This window comes from Stegostoma tigrinum, chromosome 6 (genome assembly GCF_030684315.1).
Source record: "Stegostoma tigrinum isolate sSteTig4 chromosome 6, sSteTig4.hap1, whole genome shotgun sequence".
Classification (NCBI taxonomy): Eukaryota; Metazoa; Chordata; class Chondrichthyes; order Orectolobiformes; family Stegostomatidae; genus Stegostoma; species Stegostoma tigrinum.
Window position 1 is genome coordinate 94,309,078 of NC_081359.1, and position 19,379 is coordinate 94,328,456.

Here is a 19,379-nt window from a genome sequence, read left to right on the forward strand (position 1 = left end):
AAGCCAAAAAGAAAATCACTATGAAAATCATATACCATTTTGAATATTTTGCTGTTCTGTTGGCTCCTGGAAGAGCTAAATTACTAAGTGGCTATTCTGGCTGTATGTTTTTCAAAAGGTTACAAGCTATTTGAATTTTTCTTTTTAAACTTCATTCTATTTACCCATACAATTGAGCAACAGTGTATGAATTTCAGGGCTAGTGATGTCAGTTGCATCGGCCACAAGTCTCAGATTGGAGAACTGAAACAAATAGTACATTCCTTAAATTGCTCACAAGAGGTAGAATGAAGACTGCACGGAATCTGCTTGCGCTAACAAGATCCAAAACAGATACCGTTAGGAGACAATAAGGACTGCAGATGCTAGAAGCCAGAGCCTATAGGCGAGAGGCTGGAAAAGCACAGCAGGTCAGACAACATCCAAACAGGAAGTAAGTTTCAGGCCAAAACTTTGACTTACTTCCTCCTTGGATGCTGTCTGGCCTGCTATGCTTTTTAAGCCTCACACCAATAAACATCTACAGCTAGATCTGATTTTTCAATTAGGCAACACTTGGTGAACAATCTGTATATGAATAGCTATACTAATCATCTATTTAAGACAATCATTTAAGCTTGCAACACAGCTTATTCACACTTGTTCAAAAAATGACAAGCATTTATCAGTAGGGACCCATACATACAACCAAAGGAATATGTTCAAGTCTTATGCTTTTTTTTGAATTACCAATGAACTTGGGGGAGCCTATAGTTTGCCAATACTTTCACCATGACAATACTTCAGCCATAGTCAATTTGCAAAGTAAGTGACATTTTTCTTCTGTAGCACTAATCACTGAGACCGTTTGAAATTTGGCATTCTTGCATTGGTCCTGATGGGCTAAAGACAAAATACTTCAGGAATAATGTCTCTCTTCAGCAGTATCCTACCAAGGTGCTTTGCTTCTAAAGCACTTTTAAACTTGGTAATGGACGAAGCTTACAATATATTAAAAAACAAAAGTAACTCACATTCGGCTTGCTGTGTGGTTTTTTGCTAGAGGTTCTCCCTGTGCACTGCAATTAAAAGAAACAATGTCGTTACTAGATGAGCATATCCTGAGAATAACTATCAGCCACAAGCAAGCTGCTTTGTTAGAGTAGATAATGCTAGGGCACAGTATAACTGAGCAGCAGACAGATTTCAGAGCACTTAACATCCATGATCACTGGAAATGCAGATTAAAACATATAGTGTCATTATCCGAGGAGGATGGGGGCACATACTTCTTGTGGGTAACAAGAGAAAAATTCAGAAACCACTCCAATGAGCTGTGAAGGGTTGTGCAATTGGTTTACCAAGGCAGACTGGATAAGACAACAGGAAATAGAAAAGGAGGAAGAGCAGGGACTGACCTTGTGAGTATATGGATTGGAAGGTAGCAAATCAGGAGACAGAGGGGACTCTCTGGAAGCAACTAGATGTGTTGCTGAAATGAGCTCCCAATCAAAACAGACCAATTTTGCCTACATTTCAAGAAAACACCAGCTTTGAAATAAAATCCATCACCTTTTCTCGCACTCTGTGATGCAGTCCTTAACCCTTCAGCTGAATTTACTGATTCAAGAATTTTTTTTTAAAAAATGTGGTTCTCAACACATCCAGTACTGAAAACACCAACTTGTGTTACAGCACAATCATCAAATTCAGGCCGTGGTCAGGGGCAGTCTGGCTAAAATCTATTTTAATACAGCCCAACCATCAGGTATTCAGTCTTTTACATTTTATTTCCAAAAGCATGTTACCATTAATTTTCTGCATTCTGGTATGGTTCAATTGATGGATTTCATAGTTAGCATCCAAGTTGCATATTGTTATTTAACTCCAATTGTTGCAGAAAGCACTTGATGACTAAGACCTGCGGCAATTGGTTTTGTCTAGCTGTATAACTGGATTGCAGTGGGATGTGAAATCTAGATCATTCCAAATTCTAAAGTGATAGTACTGCTCTACTTTTTCAACACTTAACTGCAGACCTGTGTTGTTTTAAGTACCGAATGACCCATCCTTCTAATCCCAGTGATTAAAAATGCAAAGCCTTTAGCTACAATCTGAAAAATCTAAACCATGTCTTTTATGGCTGGCAACCTTGCAGTCAATTATTCAGAATGTAATTTTCCTCCAAAGGCAATATTAAGTCAATGTTTGACCTTACAAATGTCTTAGTAATGGCCTTGGTATTGAAGGAGCTGTCAAGTGAGGTTAAGTCCTAGTTACCATATACTATAATGCAATGTTAAAAATGTGGATGCCCAGTGTCACAGCACAATGTGTACTGGGTGGAAGCAATTCCCAATTATTTCTGCATACATTTCTAATTTTACACAGGTTTTAAACATCAAAAGGTAACATGGCTAGTTCAAGAGCCATTTGTAGCATATTTGCAAAACAAATACATTTGTTTCCTTTACCCAGTCTCTGACCTTGCTTTTTTTCCACTCTATCCTGGTTCTCAATTTTTCCCAGGCCCAGCTGTCCTCACTACATGTCACGTTGTCCCAAATCTCAACCTTGGTCAAGTGTTACCTTTGTCTCTAATCTCCCCACCCTTTAATCGACAGTAACAGCCAAGGGGAAAGTATTAGTGCCTAGAAGTGTGTACCACAGGTTTGTAAAAATGAAAGTGCATGGCAGAAATACCATGGAGAAAATAATGGCTTTTACAAGGATTTTATGAGAAGATGGTAATAATCAAAACAATGAAGAGATCACTTTATTAAGCATGATTGCTAGACAGCTAAAACATGACTGAATTGTAAATCTGCAGTTCACAATGGTGGGTTTATCAAAGAAAAATGCTCCAGCACACTTATTTTCAAAGCATTAGAAAAACAGAACCTAAAGTGACGTAAAGCCTGATTGGCAATGGGGCTAAAAGGGTCTCAAAGGAAAAGTGAGCAGGTTGAGGATTTCAAGGAGTGAATTCTTGGAAAGAATTCTAGATACGTTTTACTCAACCTGTTCAGTGACAGCATTACACACCTCCACTGCAGGTGAGGCTTCAACGTAAGTCTTGTGGATAAAGCAGAATTGAAGAGCAGACTGCACAACCAGCAAGGGCAGGAATGAAGAAGTGGCTAGGCAAAAAGAACCAGAGGAACAATTATATTTGTGTGCACACGCGCACGAGCGCCAGGGAGTCATCATGCGAGAGAGGCTGTATCATAAGATGCAGTTTGCCAAATGAGGTAGTTGTGCTCGAGAGACTGAGAAAACAATTGCTCTAGAAGATGTAACCAACTTGGATTTCAAAGATTTCAGGAGTGTGTCCATTTAGCCAAACCAGTTTTGAATTTCTGGCAAATCCTGTGAAACTTGCCAAATTAGAATATTTTAACATGACAGAAAAAGATACTGATTTTTACAGATCTGTACATTTAATCTTTTGCTACAAATCAACTGCAAAATTTCCAAAATTTAAACTGACATTAGCTTTGGCTCTGTCACTTACAAGATATTTCAAAAGCAGAAGAAACCCGAACAAAAAAAAAAATCATGCTGCATTATTTGCTGGGGTAGAGGATTAATGGTATCTGGTGACAAATTGTTAGGTCTTAACGATTTGCTTTTGTCCTTTATATACAAGCTCAACTATTTATCTCTGGATCAAAATCTTACTTTGCATACATTACTTTAACTTTAGATCGCAATCACTTAACTATTAAGAAAATCAATTTTTAACATTCAAATAGAATTAGGCAACATCGCTAATAATATCCATATCACAAAAAGATGCTTGCGTTAGACAATTATTCTAAAAACTAATCTTGGTTAGCTGAATATTTGATCGATTTTGAGACTCCTTTTGCAACATTACTATGCTTTAAAGTGATTCACAGCAAGTATCCTAATGTAGTTTTTGAAGTGCAGTCACTTTATAAAAATGAATTTGTTTGCAGGACATGGGCATCACTAGCCATGCCAGCATTTATTGCCCATTACTCACTGGCCCTGAGTTGCCTTCTTCAACTGCTATACAAGTCCTTGTGCTCTAGGATACAAGTCCTTGAGCTCTAGGTACAGCTACAAAGCATTACAGGGGGAATTCCAGGATTTGGGCCCAATGACACTCAAGAAATTGAATTATACTTCTAAATCAGGACGGTGCATGGTTTGGAGGGGAATTTGCAGCAGGGGTGCTCCCATGTCTGTTGCCCTCCTCCTTCAAAATGGTAACGATTGTGGATGTGGAAGGTGCTGTACAAGGATCTTTGGTGAATTTCTGCGGTACATCTTGTAGATTGGACACAAACTGCTACTGAAGATCAGTGGTGGCTACCAAGTTCAGAATGGTGTCAAGCTTGAGTTTTGTTGGGAGTTGTACAGGCAAGTGGGGAGCATTCCACCAAGCTCCTGGTTTGTGCCTTGGACAGGCTCTGGAAGTCAGGAAGTAGTTTACTTGCTGCAGCATTCTTATCATCTGACTTGCGGTTGTAGCTATTGTGTTTGCACAACTAGTCCAGTTCATTTTTTGGTCAAAGTAACACCCCTAGGATTTTAATTGTGGGGTATTGAGTGATGATAATACAACTGAATGTCAGGAAGCAACATTTAGGCTGTTTGTTATTGGAGATGGTCATTGCTAGTCATTCGAGACATGTGACTGTAACTTGCCACTTACTACTTACCAACCCAAATCTGGATTCTGTCCAGATCTTGCTCATTTGGACATGGACTGCCTTAACATCCGATTGTCATGAATGGTTTCTCAGCAAATCACTTCTGACCATATGATTGAGGGGAGGTTTTTAAATAATGCAGCTGAAGATGATTGAGCCTAGATTACTACAAGGAACTCTTGCAGGCATGGCCTGGAGCTGAGATGACTAACCTCCAGCAACTACAAACCTGTTCCAATGTGCCAGTTACAACTCTAACCAACAGAGCTTCCCCTTCTCTTCTCACCTTTGCCTGCCTGTACCCCCCACCACCACCCCCCTGCCCGCCAAAACACGACCATCCCCAGAAGACAAAAGGGGAAAGTAAGCATTCTCTTACAACCTTTAGATTGGGGGTGATAAGAAGACTTAAACTGCTTTATTCCCAATCTAGTCCTAATCTCTTCAAATTTGAAGAAAAATTTGAACCTTGACCTGGGCAAACCAAACATAGAACAGTACAGCATAGTACAGGCCCTTCGGCCCACTATGTCGTGCCGCACTTTTTACCCTATCCTAAATTCTACCTAACCTCCATTCCCACCTTACACTATCATCCATATGCCAATCTAATAGCCACTTAAATGCCCCTAATGAGGTCGACTCCACTAGCCTCTCCGGCAACGCATTCCACGCCCCGACCACTGAGGGAAGAACCTACCTCTTGACGTCTCTCCTATACCTACCTCCACTTACTTTAAAACGATGCTCCCTTGTAATAGCTACCTCCATCCTTGGAAAAAGTCTCTGGCTGTGCACTTTGTACATACCTCTGATCATTTTGACAACTCTATCAAATCACCTTTCAACCTTTGTTGCTCGAAGGAAGTCCAAAGATGTGCAAGTCAGATGGATTGGCCACATTGTGTTGTCTAGTGTCCAGGAATGTGTACGTTAGGTGAATTAGCCATGGGAATGCAGGATTAGAGGGACAGAGTATGGGGTTGGGTCTGAGTGGGACGCTCTTTGGAGGGGCAGTGTAAACTAGATGGGCTGAATGGCCTATTTCCCCACTGCAGGTATTCCATGATTCTAAAGCTAAATATCTGTGTTCACATCCCATCATGGCAGATAGTGGAATTTGAATTCAACAGAAAATATCTGGAATTGAATGATGACTGAAATCACTGTCAATTGTCCGAAAAGTTCGCTTGGCATACTAATGTCTTTCAAGGAAAGTCATCTGTTTGGTCTTGCCTACATTTCACTCCAGAGCTACAGCAATGTGGTTCACTCTCAACTGCCTTCCAAATTGGCTTGCTAGGCCAACCAGCTGTGTCAATTACAAAGTCTCAAGAAAGAACCGAAATGAGACAGCCATCAACACTAATTCCAGACCCGATCAAGTCTCATAGCTTCAGGTCAAACTTGGGCAGGAGAACCTCCCGATTACACATATCGTCCTTCCACAGCTGAAGGATCAGTATTCCTCTGGGTTAAGTAACACTCACTTGGAGGAAGCATAATCGATGGTAAGAGCCGAAGTGTATTCTAGGTGGGGTATTTCAACACCCGTCACCAACACTGGCTTGGCAGCAGCACAGCAAACCAAGCTGCTCAGATCCTAAAAGGGCATAGCAGCAGCAGGTGGAGAGAACCAAGAGGGAAGAAACAGACTCAACCTCATCCTTACCTATCTGTTTGGTGCTGGTGGATCTGTCCATGATAGTTTCATGAAGAGTGGCCACAGCACAGTCCCTCCACTGCATTGTTTGGTAATGTCACAGTGTTGAGTAGGACAGACTTCTAACCAATGACTGGGCAGCATGAGGTGCTGTGGGGCATCAGCAGAACTGTATGCCAGTACAACGTGCAAACTCATGATCCACCATATCCCTACTCAACCCAGGGGATCAAACTAGTTCAATGGAAATTACAGGTGATCATGCCAGCAACAGCATCAGACACAGCTAAAAATAAGGTGTCAACCTGAGATGAAGTTACAAAACTGAACTACTTGCATGCCAAGTAAAATAAACAGTAGGTGATAGGTAGTACTAAGCGATCAAACAACCAAGAGATCAGAACTAAGCTTGGCAGTCCAGCCACATCCAGCTGTGAATGGTAATGGACAAACAATTCATTGGAAAAAGCTCCATAAATATCCCCATTCCCAATGATGAAAGAGCCCAACACATTAGTGCAAAAGAAAAAGGTTCAGGCATTCGCTCTGATCTTCAACCAGAATTGCCAGGACGACAATCCATCTTGACTTCCTCCTGGGGGCTCCAGCATTAAAAGATAGGACTTCAGTAAATCTGATTCACTCCACGTGCTATCAAGGAATGTTTGGAGACATAGGGTACTGCAAAGGCTACAGACCCCGATAACATTGTGACAATGGCATTGAAGACTAGTGTTTCAGAACTTGCCACTCCCATTGAGTTCTTCCAGCACAATTATAATACTAGCATCAACCTGACAAAGCGGAAAATTGCCCAGGTATGTTTTGTACATAAACAGATCAAATCCAACCTGTTCAACTGCTGACCATTCTACTTTTTATTACCAGTAAGGTGATGGAAGATGTCAGTGTTATCAAGCAGCACTTGCACAGCAACACCAGGATTCCACCAGGACCACAGAGCTTCTGACATCATTATAGCCTTGGTTCAAACATGGGCAAAAGAGGTGAATTCCAGAGGTGAAGTGAGAGTGTTAGCCACAGATATCAAGACCATATTTGACTCAATGTGGCATCAAGATTCAATGGGTATTGGGGGCAGACTCTGCACTGGTTGGAGTTATACCCCGCACATATAAAAATGGCTGTGGTTGTTGGAAGTCAGTCAATTCAACTCTGGGATCTCTCTGTAGGAATTCCTGAGGCAAATGTCCTAGGTCTAACTATCATCAGCTGCTTCAATAACCTTCCATCCATCAAAAAGGTGACAGGTGGGGGAATTCACCAATGATTGCAAAATGTTCAGCACCATTTGTGACTGCTCAGACACGAAAGCCATCCATATTCAATTGCAACAATAAGTGGACAATATCCAGGCTTGGGCTGACAAGTGACAAATAATATTCACACCATGCGAATGCCAGCCAATGTCTCTTTATTGGAGATGGACAATCTAATCATTGCCCCTTGACATTCAATTGTCTTACCATCATTCTCCACTATGAACGTCTGGGCTTACAAGTAACCAGAAACTCAAGTGGACTCCGTACACTGCCCGGCTGCCAGACTGCTCTGAAGTTCTGTTGCTCAACTCAGTCAACCAGCACCAACAAGATGGGTTTCACACAAGATCTTTATAACTAGAAAAGACTACCATCCTTTCTCGAATGTACGTGAATGCATATTCCAGGAGATGCATGGCTTGTGTTTAACACAATTTTGTCGCAGAAAAAAAACAAAACTATATAGCAGTGAACTACTTTCCAAATTCTGTCATTCAACTGTTTCTTCACAATTGTATGGTTCAATTTGGTAAGTTAAGACTGCTTTGTCCACTGTACTCAAAACTTTTAATGATTTATGCCATCCACTGTAGATTAACACAGTGAAGATACTGTGTATGTGCCTCACCTTATTGCGGAATTCAATCAGCAAATGGGAACTTACAATGTAATTAAACAAAAATGGAAAAGTTATTGTTAAAAATACAATAATAATTCAAATGACTAGATTAAGCTCCAACAATATCTGGTGAGAGACTTTAAATACAATGCCAGTGGCTCCAAAGATGGAGGCATAGGAATGGCATTTGTCATGGACTTCAAAGAAAGTTGCCCAGAAAGATTGAGCAATACTTGTGGTATGGATTTCACATTAATTGAAGGGGACGCAGCACTGACATCACCACGCAGGTTTATGTTTAGGCAGTCACAGTTAAGTATTGCCACAGACTGCAAATCCGGAGCAAAAAAGTACTGATCAACCTTTCTGGAGAAAAACAGACAGCTAAATACAGATTAGTCTAAAATTGCAATTATTAAAGTAGTTTAGTACAAAAATACAGATCATAATGGAAAAAAAATGACATTTCACAACTTACTGTCCCAGGGCAAGAGAGGTTCTTTGGTAATAATTATGACTTAGGATGCCATACAGTTGCATCCCTTTTCAAGTGCCTAACTTCTTCAGGGTCCTTTTGACAGACATATTACATTGCAAAAAAGGGAAGGTTCTCATCAATTGATTAATTTCTAAAGAAAGGCCATCTGCAAGGATTTCAATAATGCACCGAAAGAAAAGAACAAACAGATCATTTTTAGAATCACATTCAAATGTACCTGCACAGATGCTATGGGTTGCTGTCAGTTCCATTGTTGGATTAATACTAAACACCAACAGTTCTGCCATGGTTACAACTACAGATGCCAGAACACTTACTATTTATCAGTTTTCAAAAGCTTTGCAAAACAAATTCACAAAGATGGGAATTCATGGTTTTAATGCAGTATTTTCTCTAATGGAAGAGTCAACATGCCATCTGGCAACCTGATGGTAAACACAGTATAAGGCATTGTAATAATGTTGTTCCTGCCATGCCAAATGGCCAACTTAAACACCAAGAAAGATTTAGCAAAACACAGGTGCAGTTTCTACATATCTACAATTGTGCCAATCGGTCAATGGTCTTATTCTCCCAACGTCTATACTGTTTTGACTTTTTTGATCTATGACCTAAATGTTAGTCTCTCATAGCCAGAACCAAGTGGTAGTCTCAACAGCAGTCAGTCAACGTTTGTATTGTGAAATCCTGACCTTCAAAGATTGGAACACAACACAAAGTTCATTTCCTGTAGCACAAGGAGAACAGCTGGTAAAAGCAAAATTGTGGAAAGGTGAGACAAAATACAGATGGCTTTTGCAGCAGGACCCAATGAGTAAGTAAGTCAGAGTCATACAGCATGGAGACAGGCACTTCTTGGACTCAGAGCCTGTGCTTTAAAGAGTAGTATGAAAAAATAAATAGAACATTCACACCCTGCGGACAAGCCAGTGCTTTACAACCAATAATACTCAACAAGAAACGTTCATAGGGCAGTCTCACAAGCAGCACTGAATCATGCTTCAACCTACCAGTAAACCTAAATATTGGCCAGGCATCACGAATAATCTCGTTTTTCTTTAACACCACCATAGGGTCATTTTCATTTTCAGCCAACTGAGCAGGTGATGCCTTGATTGAATACCTTTCCAAAGTCACCTCCAATGTGACAACCTCAAGGATCAGTCCTGACCCAAAATGTCAGCTTTCTTGCTCCTCTGATGATGCCTGGCCTGCTGTGTTCCTCCAGCTCCAAACTGTTATCAATGGCCTTGAAATCAACTTGCTTACTCAAAGTAATTGTTACCAGTGAGTCAGCTACCTCTGCTAAACAAAATTGCAAATGTATTTCTCCAGCTCTTGATCCCTATGTCTCTTCTTTAAGCTTCAGTGCAGCCACTGTCTATTCCAAGTGCCAGCTGCCCTGTCTGCTGTTTCTCTCAATGATCCTACTGACCTTGCTCCCATACATTGGGAAGCCAGTGCTCTTTATATTGTTCCTGATTGATAGTCAACTGGTACTATGTGGGATTCACTGTAACGGGTTTCCTGATTTGGGGCTAGCTGATAATCTTTGCTTAACTTTCTGTTCTCTTCCTTAAGAGATTCACTTTATAGTTTATACATTGCACCCCAAATTGCACATTTTTGTTAAAACTGAAGACACTGCTCACAATTTTAGAGGTACAAATGAGATCACCTCATAATGCACTGCATAATCTACATTTGTTAGTGACAGGATTTCAAATGAATCTAGCAAAGAAATTGGTTTTGAAGCATCACAAAATACAAGGAATCCAGCTTATTTTAAAACTCTAGGCAGAAATGGGTGGGGGGTAGGGAAGAACAATGCACGTTGGTAGGGAGATTTTACCAGCAGCAATAAAATTATGAATTCCATAGCAAGGAGGCAGATTAAATTCCTTTTGAATCTCCCTACCTTCGCAGTTAAGTTTTAATTAGTTGAACAACAATCTGGAAAAAGACAGAGTCAAGATTACAGACAGTTTATAAATTAAGATGCACAAACTACCTAAATATGACGACTCACTGAAGTTAACTCATGCTCTTACATATATATTGCAGAACTGATCTTACACGGCGCACATAAGCTGGTGTTTCTTTTGCACAGTATTTCTACATAGCTGTGAATCCATATGCCAGCAACACAATGCAAGTTGCTGTAGAGCAGCAATTGCAACTAAAAAAAATTTCTACAAGACTCAACAGGTCAGGCACGTAACTGGTATGTGTTCTCAACAGATAACGTTTTAACTTCATAAATCCACACTATTGATACTCAGCACCAGGAAAGATAGATTAATAGCCAAAACACATTTAAATTCAACAAAATATATGATACTCAAAAGTATAACACCAGGAACAATGCAATTTTAGTTTCATCAAGTCAAATCTTAAAAAAAAACTTCCTTTCACCCTAATGAGTGCCTGACTACCCCTTAAGGGTTCAGGAGACAAGGCTGGAGGTCCCTGGCTCATTTATTAGCTGGCCAGTAATGGCTTGCTAAGTGCCCATTCAGGGTCTGTGCATGGCCCACTTTTGCTTACCTGAAGCAACAATACTCATTAAAATTAAGCCAAATTACAGCATTTGAAGTGCCCATTCCTTCTAGTTCAGCTGTAAGACCTCAAAAACTGTACATCTGTAACTTGAAATACTCAGGATGCAAACATAAGCAGGACTTAACTGTGTATAAACATTAAACAAAATCCAAATTCTGGAAGTTCCTGACAGATTTCCTACAGGGAGGCTCATGTTGTATCTGGAGCCAAATATCATGCAGGTTCTGGAATGCTGATATTTAAGTTCTGGCCTACAATGAGGATACAGCCACGTTCCTATAAATGGCTAAATCCAAGTAAGTTAGAAGTGACTCTAACCCCATGGTGTCAGAGAATAACTAATTTCCTGAAAATTTCAGAATCAAGACAATCTATTACAGCTCAAGTTAAAAACTAAACATTGCCTATTAAACAGTCTTTATTCTTTAGGTCATTCCTTTGGCAATATCTGAATAAGTGAGTAACGAAGTGAGAAACAAACCAAAGTATAATCTAGTAACTCTACCAGGCAAGCAGAAAGAACTGCAACGAATGGGAATTGACATTCAAGTGGATACAGGTGTCTGACACGAAGGTGCACCGTTTTCTGCATTTCAGCTCCAAGTGATGCTTTTTGAGGCATTGCTAAATCAATTAATTTTTCCTCCCATTATTTCGTTAAAAACCAGGAATTTTTTTTGATGCTCTGCCAGAATACCACCATGATACAAATGTTCAGTGAAAAACAGAGGAAATTTTCATTGACATCATGCTTGCTGTTTTACACTGCTGGGAGTATCTAAACTTCTGTAACAATTCAAATGAACTTCTGCCAGTACCTTGTGTCCATCATTATGTACACAGATTATGAGTAGGCTGTAAATTAGCATGCAAAATTTTAAGCACACTAGGAACCAAACTTCTGATTATTTATTTTTCTTTATTTAGTCCAGCTTAGCATATTCTGTATATCAGAACTGATTTCAAGGCATCAGAATGCATTGCATTTAAAACTGAACTGCATTTTAAAAATGCACTGCGCCAAATATGCACTAATACATTAAAGCCTCAAACTGTAAATTCCCATAAAGGATTATGGTGCTGGTTCTGCGTTCTGTTCTACCTTTATTTGTGGAATTCATTTTGTTTAGTTAAGTAATTTAGACTACGTTGCCACTAGTAAGAGCAGCATAACACAAGAGTACTGTATCTCAAATTACAATTGCCAAGTAAGTGGAATTAGGGAATCCTGAGTGACAACACATGAATATTTCAGATCATTTGTAAGCAATCATCTAGCATGAGAAAATTCTCAACTAGTTCAATATCCATAAAGTACATTCACGAGCAACAATATAAGACAGCCCCTGTATTAACTTTATTTCTTTGTCTTGTTTTCCATTGCATGTGTTCAAGTTGCTTCGTACAACAATGGTCCTGCTCACTTCAGGAACACCTCAACCATTACCTTAAACATTCACTCAGCAACCCCCCTACCACTGATGCAAGATGAAGTTAATTGTCAAGGCTCTGTCAACAACTCCTTCCAAATCTATGAACTCTACCATCTAAGTTAAGGTCAACAGATTCATGGGAGCATTATTAATGTATGCAACTTTCACTGCAAGTTATTATGTGGCATAAAGGCAATACGGTGGGAAGATATTATCTAGACAACAGGACCAACCGGGTAGACTATATTGTCATTTTATGATCCTGTACATTTTCATACTCCTAATGAACTGTTTGATAGTTCAAATGCTGTTCAAAAACATTTGATAAGGCTTACTAGAGACATTTCATAGTGTGGTCATGGGGTCTGAAAACAATGCACACACGAATTGTCACCAGGCCTGTACTATTTAAGGTATATGATGGCAACATGGCAATAAACAGTCCAAATGGTGGGGACTTGATGGACTAAATGCTCTCCTTTCGCACAGCAGAGATTCTATGATTCTAAAATTGCTTGTTCCAAAATAAGTTGCGTTCTCAAAAAAGTTACAGTACTGCTTTATTTCAGGTTCCTGATTCCAAAGTACTTCAGTATAACATTTTAATATGGAAAGCTACAGAAAACCATTTCAGGTCTAAGGGGTAGCAAGAACTGTAGATGCTGGATTCAGCGATAACAGTATGGAGCAGGAGGAACACAGCTGGCCAGGCAGCATCAGATGAGCACGAAAGTTGTTCAGAACATTTTCTGAAGAAGGGTCCCAACCCGAAATGTCAACTTTTCTGCTCCTCTGTTGTCTGGCCCACTGAGTCCCTCCAGCTCCATACCGTGTTAGCAAGTCTAAAGGGGAATATGTTTCACTTTGGATGCAATCTAGAGAGCGTGTATTGGTCACAATACAGTTCAAATTCTTCATAGAATACAGACAGTGTGGAAACAGGCCCTTTGGCTCAACAAGTCCACACCAAACCTCACTGCATGTCACCCAGACCAATTTCCCCCATAACCCACCTAATCTGCACATCCCTGAACACTACAGGCAATTTAGCATGGCCAATCCACCTAACCTGCACATCTTTGGATTGTGGGAGGGAACCACACAGACACAGGGAGAATGTGCAAACTCCACACAGACAGTTGCCCTGGTGCTGTGACGCAGCAGTGCTAACCACTGTGCTACCATGCTGACCCCAAAAGATAAATTAGCTTTTCTTGCTGGGATGCACCCATGTAACCTCAAAATTCCAAAAACCACACAATTGGGTGTTGTAACAGAACCTACTTTGCACTTTCCTGACCTATGAAAATATATCCCTTGGGTCTGTCCATTCAGTTTTATTCATGAAAATGGATTTATCAAAGATAAGCATCTTTACTTCAAGTTAAAAATTACAGAAAACAACAAAAACTATGTAGAATCAATGATTAGATTAATTGGTATCCACTAATCAGCTTTTTTTAGTACATCAAATATTCTCTAGAAATGAGAATATGTAACTTAAAAAGAAACAGATGCAACCTAAAGAGTCTTCTAGAACGAGCACAGGCAGCAGTGTCAATCAATTACAACCTGGCTATGTGAACACAACCCAATTTGGGAGCACTGCATTTTCAATCAGAAAAAATCATGAAAACACAATCTCAAGTATTTTTAGGATGCAGCTTTCTTTTAAAATCCCAAAATCCTCCACATTGACTTGGCCAATTTTACAACCAGGTCTCAGCACAAACTAGTGAAAATTCTACCCTGAAGATTCTCACACCAGTTTTGAAGCAGTGTTTCTAAACTAACAGGTTTAGGGGATTGTTTCAGATTCACCAAACAGTATATGCTAAAAATGTGCCCACCTGTCTTGTCTGCTGGCACATTAAACACTCCTTGAACGGAATACTAGTAGGATTGAAACCAGCTCCAAATTAGTTGACCATTAATATGGAACAAACACACGTTCAATTATTTTTAGGTTCTTGAATTCTCAGCTTTCATTTACCAAAAAAAGTTGTCTCATCCATTTCAATGCAACCTTCAAGCAAGGTTATTCATCCACTGATGACAAACAACTCAAATTTAACAAAATGAATCAAATCCAATTGTCGAAAATGATAAGAACTCGCAGTATAAATAGTTTTGTGTACTGTGGTTACATTCTCAAGTTTACTACTAATAATGCTATACAATAAATACTTTTCTCAGTATGAAGAGTCAAAGTGTTAACATATTGGAAAACTAAAATAAGTTAAGAACCATGGGTAAAATGCTGTTTACAATCAGCATACCACCCGAGAATTTGTTGCAGCATTACATGTAAAGACTTAATAAGAAACATCAGACAATGTTTATCTTACTCTGGTTTGATTCCATTACCCATCTCGTTTACTCTCTACAGCAACTCTTTCATAGTTTATATGAATTGCTTAAAGTCACCCTGGGAACATCGGCAACTGTGGTCCCTCTAGCACTAAACGGCAGAGCCAGTTTACAGTTCAGACATTCCTGGTCTGTGGGATGCTAAGCCAAGGAAGAGATACACTTACATAACTTCACCATCTGGAGAGCCGATCTGAGGTATTCTGGTCTTGTCTGTGCAAACGTATGTGATCAGAACTCCCTAGTCCAACTAACTGTAGCAACTCTACTGTGTTTACGACCTAAATACAGAACAATTCATAGCAAAGTTATTTTGAAGGCAAGCAGAATGACCATTATGGCCAATTCAGAAATAAATCTAATCTCTTGCAATAAATTAGTTAGATAATACCACTTGATCAACCAATGTTTCAACAGAAAGAAACTTCATATCTGGGTAGAAATCCCTGTTGCGGATTATATTTTTCTACACTTTGCACCAAACCCAAATCTGAAATATCTACATTTTGTGAAGATAATCACTCCATTTGTATTATATGTTGTTATATGTAAAACAAAAGAAAGATTTTTCACTGAGCAAGTGATAGTACAAGTTAATATTTACATATGATCATTAAAACCCAACTGGCACAGCACTGCTCTCAATCAAGTTTTATTAAAATTATTGATTTACTAAATCCTGAAGCTATCTGGGGCAATGCAATATTCAAGATGATGTTCAGATACTCGTGCGCTGTTCAGGCCGCAATTCCACTTCATCACAAGACGGAGGACAACAACTGATGCCCCTGGATAGGGAGAATTGTACAAGTCCAAGAACTTGGTAGAACTGACTGGATAACAGGAAAGACGTCACTCATACTTTACACTGCTGCAGTCACTGTAAGCAAAACATGATTCCAAAGAAATAAACCAATTTACAGAATAGAAGCCTGCTAACAGATATGTTACCTTGAGCTACTTGCAATAAGTAAACAACACAATTTATCAACGTTTCCAGTTGAAATTACAACAGTCATCACAAGAGATGATTCAAGCCACTGAATCTGTGCCAATTCTGAGAAATCCAGTCAGTTCTACCACACTATCCCCAAATACCCTTTCCCACCATATGATAATAAGTAGTGAAATTTTGTTTGTTGGTTTGGCAAATTTAGCTTCTGGGGAAATGGTTGCACAGTGATAATGTAAACATAATAGTAATCCAGAATCCCTAGATTTTAAATGTTCTGGGAACATGGGTTCAAATTACATCTGGTACAGGTTGACATTTAAATCTAAAAATATGAAGTTAGAAGCTAGTCTAGTGGTAATCATATAACCAGACTCATTTGTTGTTAAAATCCCATCTGGTTCACTAATCTCTTTTAGGAAATCTGCTGTCCTTACCTTGTCTGCCCAACGTAACTTCAGACCCACAGCAACATAACTGACTCAAATGCCTCTGAAATGGTGTAGCAAGCTTAATTCCAGGGACACCAGAACCAATAAAAATGTTTGCTTTTGTTTAGTACCTATTTATAAAGCCCATTAAAAGATCAGATTTCATTATGATAGGCTTTACAAACTACAATCTTGTCAAATCATTACAACTTAATAGTTCATAATTTATACAATCAACTCTCTCCTTTAAATCTGGCCCTATGCACTACTTGTCAGCAATATGCAAACAACTTCAATAAAAGCAAAATACTGTGGATGCTGGAGACATGAAAGATAAACAAGATATGCCGGAGAAACTCAGATTTACCAGCATCTGTGAACAGAGAAACAGAGATAACATTTTAATTTCAACATGATTCTTCAGGTTCTGAAAGACAGTTATAATTGGCTCAAACTGTATACAGCATTAACTGTTCCATCTCCACAGATGTTGCCAGACTTGCTGAGTTTCTCCAGTATTTTTAGAAAATTACTGCAAAGGACTTCAACCTCAAACACCCCCCTTTCAATCAGAATATCTTGACCTCAGGGTGTCATATTCTCTTGCTGCATAGCTCACTTTCATTTCCAATTAAACATAGCAGAGCCTCCAGTAAGTTGCAACAACCAATTTAGCTGCAACAGCATGTTATTGCTGGAAAAAAGTACACTATGCATTAATTTTTTTCAATTTAAGTTGAATTTGACCACATTCACAATGCCTAACTTGGAATATCTATGTAATAGACATTTTTCAGCATCTAGTACAATTTGAAAGGTGAACAAAAACCACTGAAAATACTCCACAGGACAGGCAGCATCTGAAGTGGGAGACAGCATTAACCAATTAGGTCCAAGATCTACACGAGTTGCGATGAAGGATCATTAACTTGTGTTTTCTCTGCACGGATAGTGACATTCGTAGTAGCATTTTCAATACTGTTTTTCCATCAAAGCAAAAACAAACCCTTTTCGCCAACCCGCCAAAGGGCAACCAATCAACTTTCGGGGGCCTCACCTTCAGCAGGAAACCGAGCAGGAACCCAGGATCTGATATGACACAGGTTAACTTTCTTTGGGGGGGCGGTAAGGGAAAACTAAATTCGAGAGATTAGGAAGGAAACAAACAAGTTCCTAACCAAAACAAAAATCAAAACCAATAAATTCGTATTTTTTTAAAAAAAAATCACTATTTGGCCGAAAGGACATACAAAACGTGAAGCTAACTAATCAGACAAAACGTATTGGTATTAAGGAAAGCGAAACAGAGATAAAAGGCTAGGCCCTGAGTCCTGGTCACCAGGGTGGGGGTAGGGTTGTGGGTCGGAGTGGTGGGGAGAAGGGGATGGTGCGTTGGCTTTAAACTAACACCGACCTTGCGTTCGCCGCTGGTGGCGCACACTCCGAGCTGGCCTCGGCGGAATTCATACGAAAGCGGGTTGCCTTCCAGCCTGGGCTTTTCTTTTTCCGCTCCTGTCCCAAGGGCCGGCGTGCGGACAGGCCTCCAAGGTGGGAGGGACGCGTATGTGTGGTTATATGTTTCCCTCCCCGGCCTCGCAAACGAGTCGCCTTCTCCTCTGGTGGCGGCGGCTGAGCGTCCGGCTCACTCCCAGTCTCCGCTTCCCGCCGGCAGATTTTACCCTGCAGAAAAGCGCGGCAACGAATTCTGTTCGCTCCCCTATCGTGTCGTGTCGGTGCCCAGCTGTTCTAACACCACCGTTGGCCCGGACCTCGCTCTTGTCGCTGCTGCTCCTGCAGCCTCCGCTCCTCCTGGCCTCCCCGGTCCGCCATCTTGGTGTGAGGGCGACTCACCCGCTGGCGCTTTCCCAGACTGCGCTGCGCCGCGCATGGCAACTGCCATTCCTCTTCGCCCCGCCCCCTCGCTCATCCGGTCTCTTAAAGGAGCAGCACCTCCCCACAACTCAAATAGTTAAAGCCCCAGAGATAATGGGAACTGCAGATGCTGGAGAATCCAAGATAATAAAGTGTGAAGCTGGATGAACACAGCAGGCCAAGCAGCATGTTCCTTGGCCTGCTGTGTTCATCCAGCTTCACACTTAGTTAAAGCCCCAGTTGTGCCACAACTTTGTGTCATTAAGGTGCAGCCGCCGTAGAGAGAAAAAGACCTTAACATGAAGGTCTTCTCATGCCTCAGGCAAGAGGGTTCTTCATGGGAGCTTCAGCTAGCAGCAGGACTTGAACCCAGGCTGTATAGGACTTCCCCTACCCTATAAACCAGCTGTCCAGCAACTGAGCTAACCAACCAACAGCCTAGGAGTAAGTTTTCAGAGATAGTCATCATCAAAGGTTAAACTCTGCAGGAACACATGCAGAAATGCACAAACGCAGCAGGTCTGGCAGCATCTGTGACGGGAAAGTAGAGTTAACATTTCAGGCGACCCTTAGAACATAGAACATAGAACATTACAGCACAGTACAGGCCCTCCGGCCCTCAATGTTGTGCCGACCTGTCATACCGATCTCAAGCCCATCTAACCTACACTATTCCATGTACGTCCATATGCTTATCCAATGATGACTTAAATGTACCTAAAGTTGGCGAATCTACTACTGTTGCAGGCAAAGCGTTCCATTCCCTTACTACTCTCTGAGTAAAGAAACTACCTCTGACATCTGTCCTATATCTTTCACCCCTCAATTTAAAGCTATGTCCCCTCATGCTCGCTGTCACCATCCTAGGAAAAAGGCTCTCCCTACCCACCCTATCTAACCCTCTGATTATTTTATATGTTTCAATTAAGTCACCTCTCAACCTTCTTCTCTCCAATGAAAACAGCCTCAAGTCCCTCAGCCTTTCCTCGTAAGACCTTCCCTCCATACCAGGCAACATACTAGTAAATCTCCTC

At 40.5% G+C, this 19,379-nt stretch overlaps 1 protein-coding gene across 3 annotated transcripts in view; it reads right to left on the reverse strand.

Moving 5' to 3' along the window:
* ube3a (ubiquitin protein ligase E3A) overlaps positions 1 to 18,336 on the reverse strand; it is a 56,183-nt gene extending 37,847 nt beyond the window's left edge. Inside the window, exons 1-3 of one of the 3 annotated variants that reach the window (XM_048532610.2) lie at positions 17,888 to 18,102; positions 3,025 to 3,119; positions 1,014 to 1,058 (exon numbers count right to left, since the gene is read on the reverse strand). In XM_048532610.2, coding sequence (XP_048388567.1) covers positions 1,014 to 1,015 — 2 coding nt within the window. In that variant the 5' untranslated portion in view covers positions 1,016 to 1,058; positions 3,025 to 3,119; positions 17,888 to 18,102. Of the gene's footprint in view, positions 1 to 1,013; positions 1,059 to 3,024; positions 3,120 to 15,257; positions 15,372 to 17,887 lie in introns of all 3 variants that reach the window. The other 2 variants (XM_048532609.2, XM_048532608.2) reach the window with 2 other exon arrangements.
* Positions 18,337 to 19,379: the final 1,043 nt, after the last annotated feature.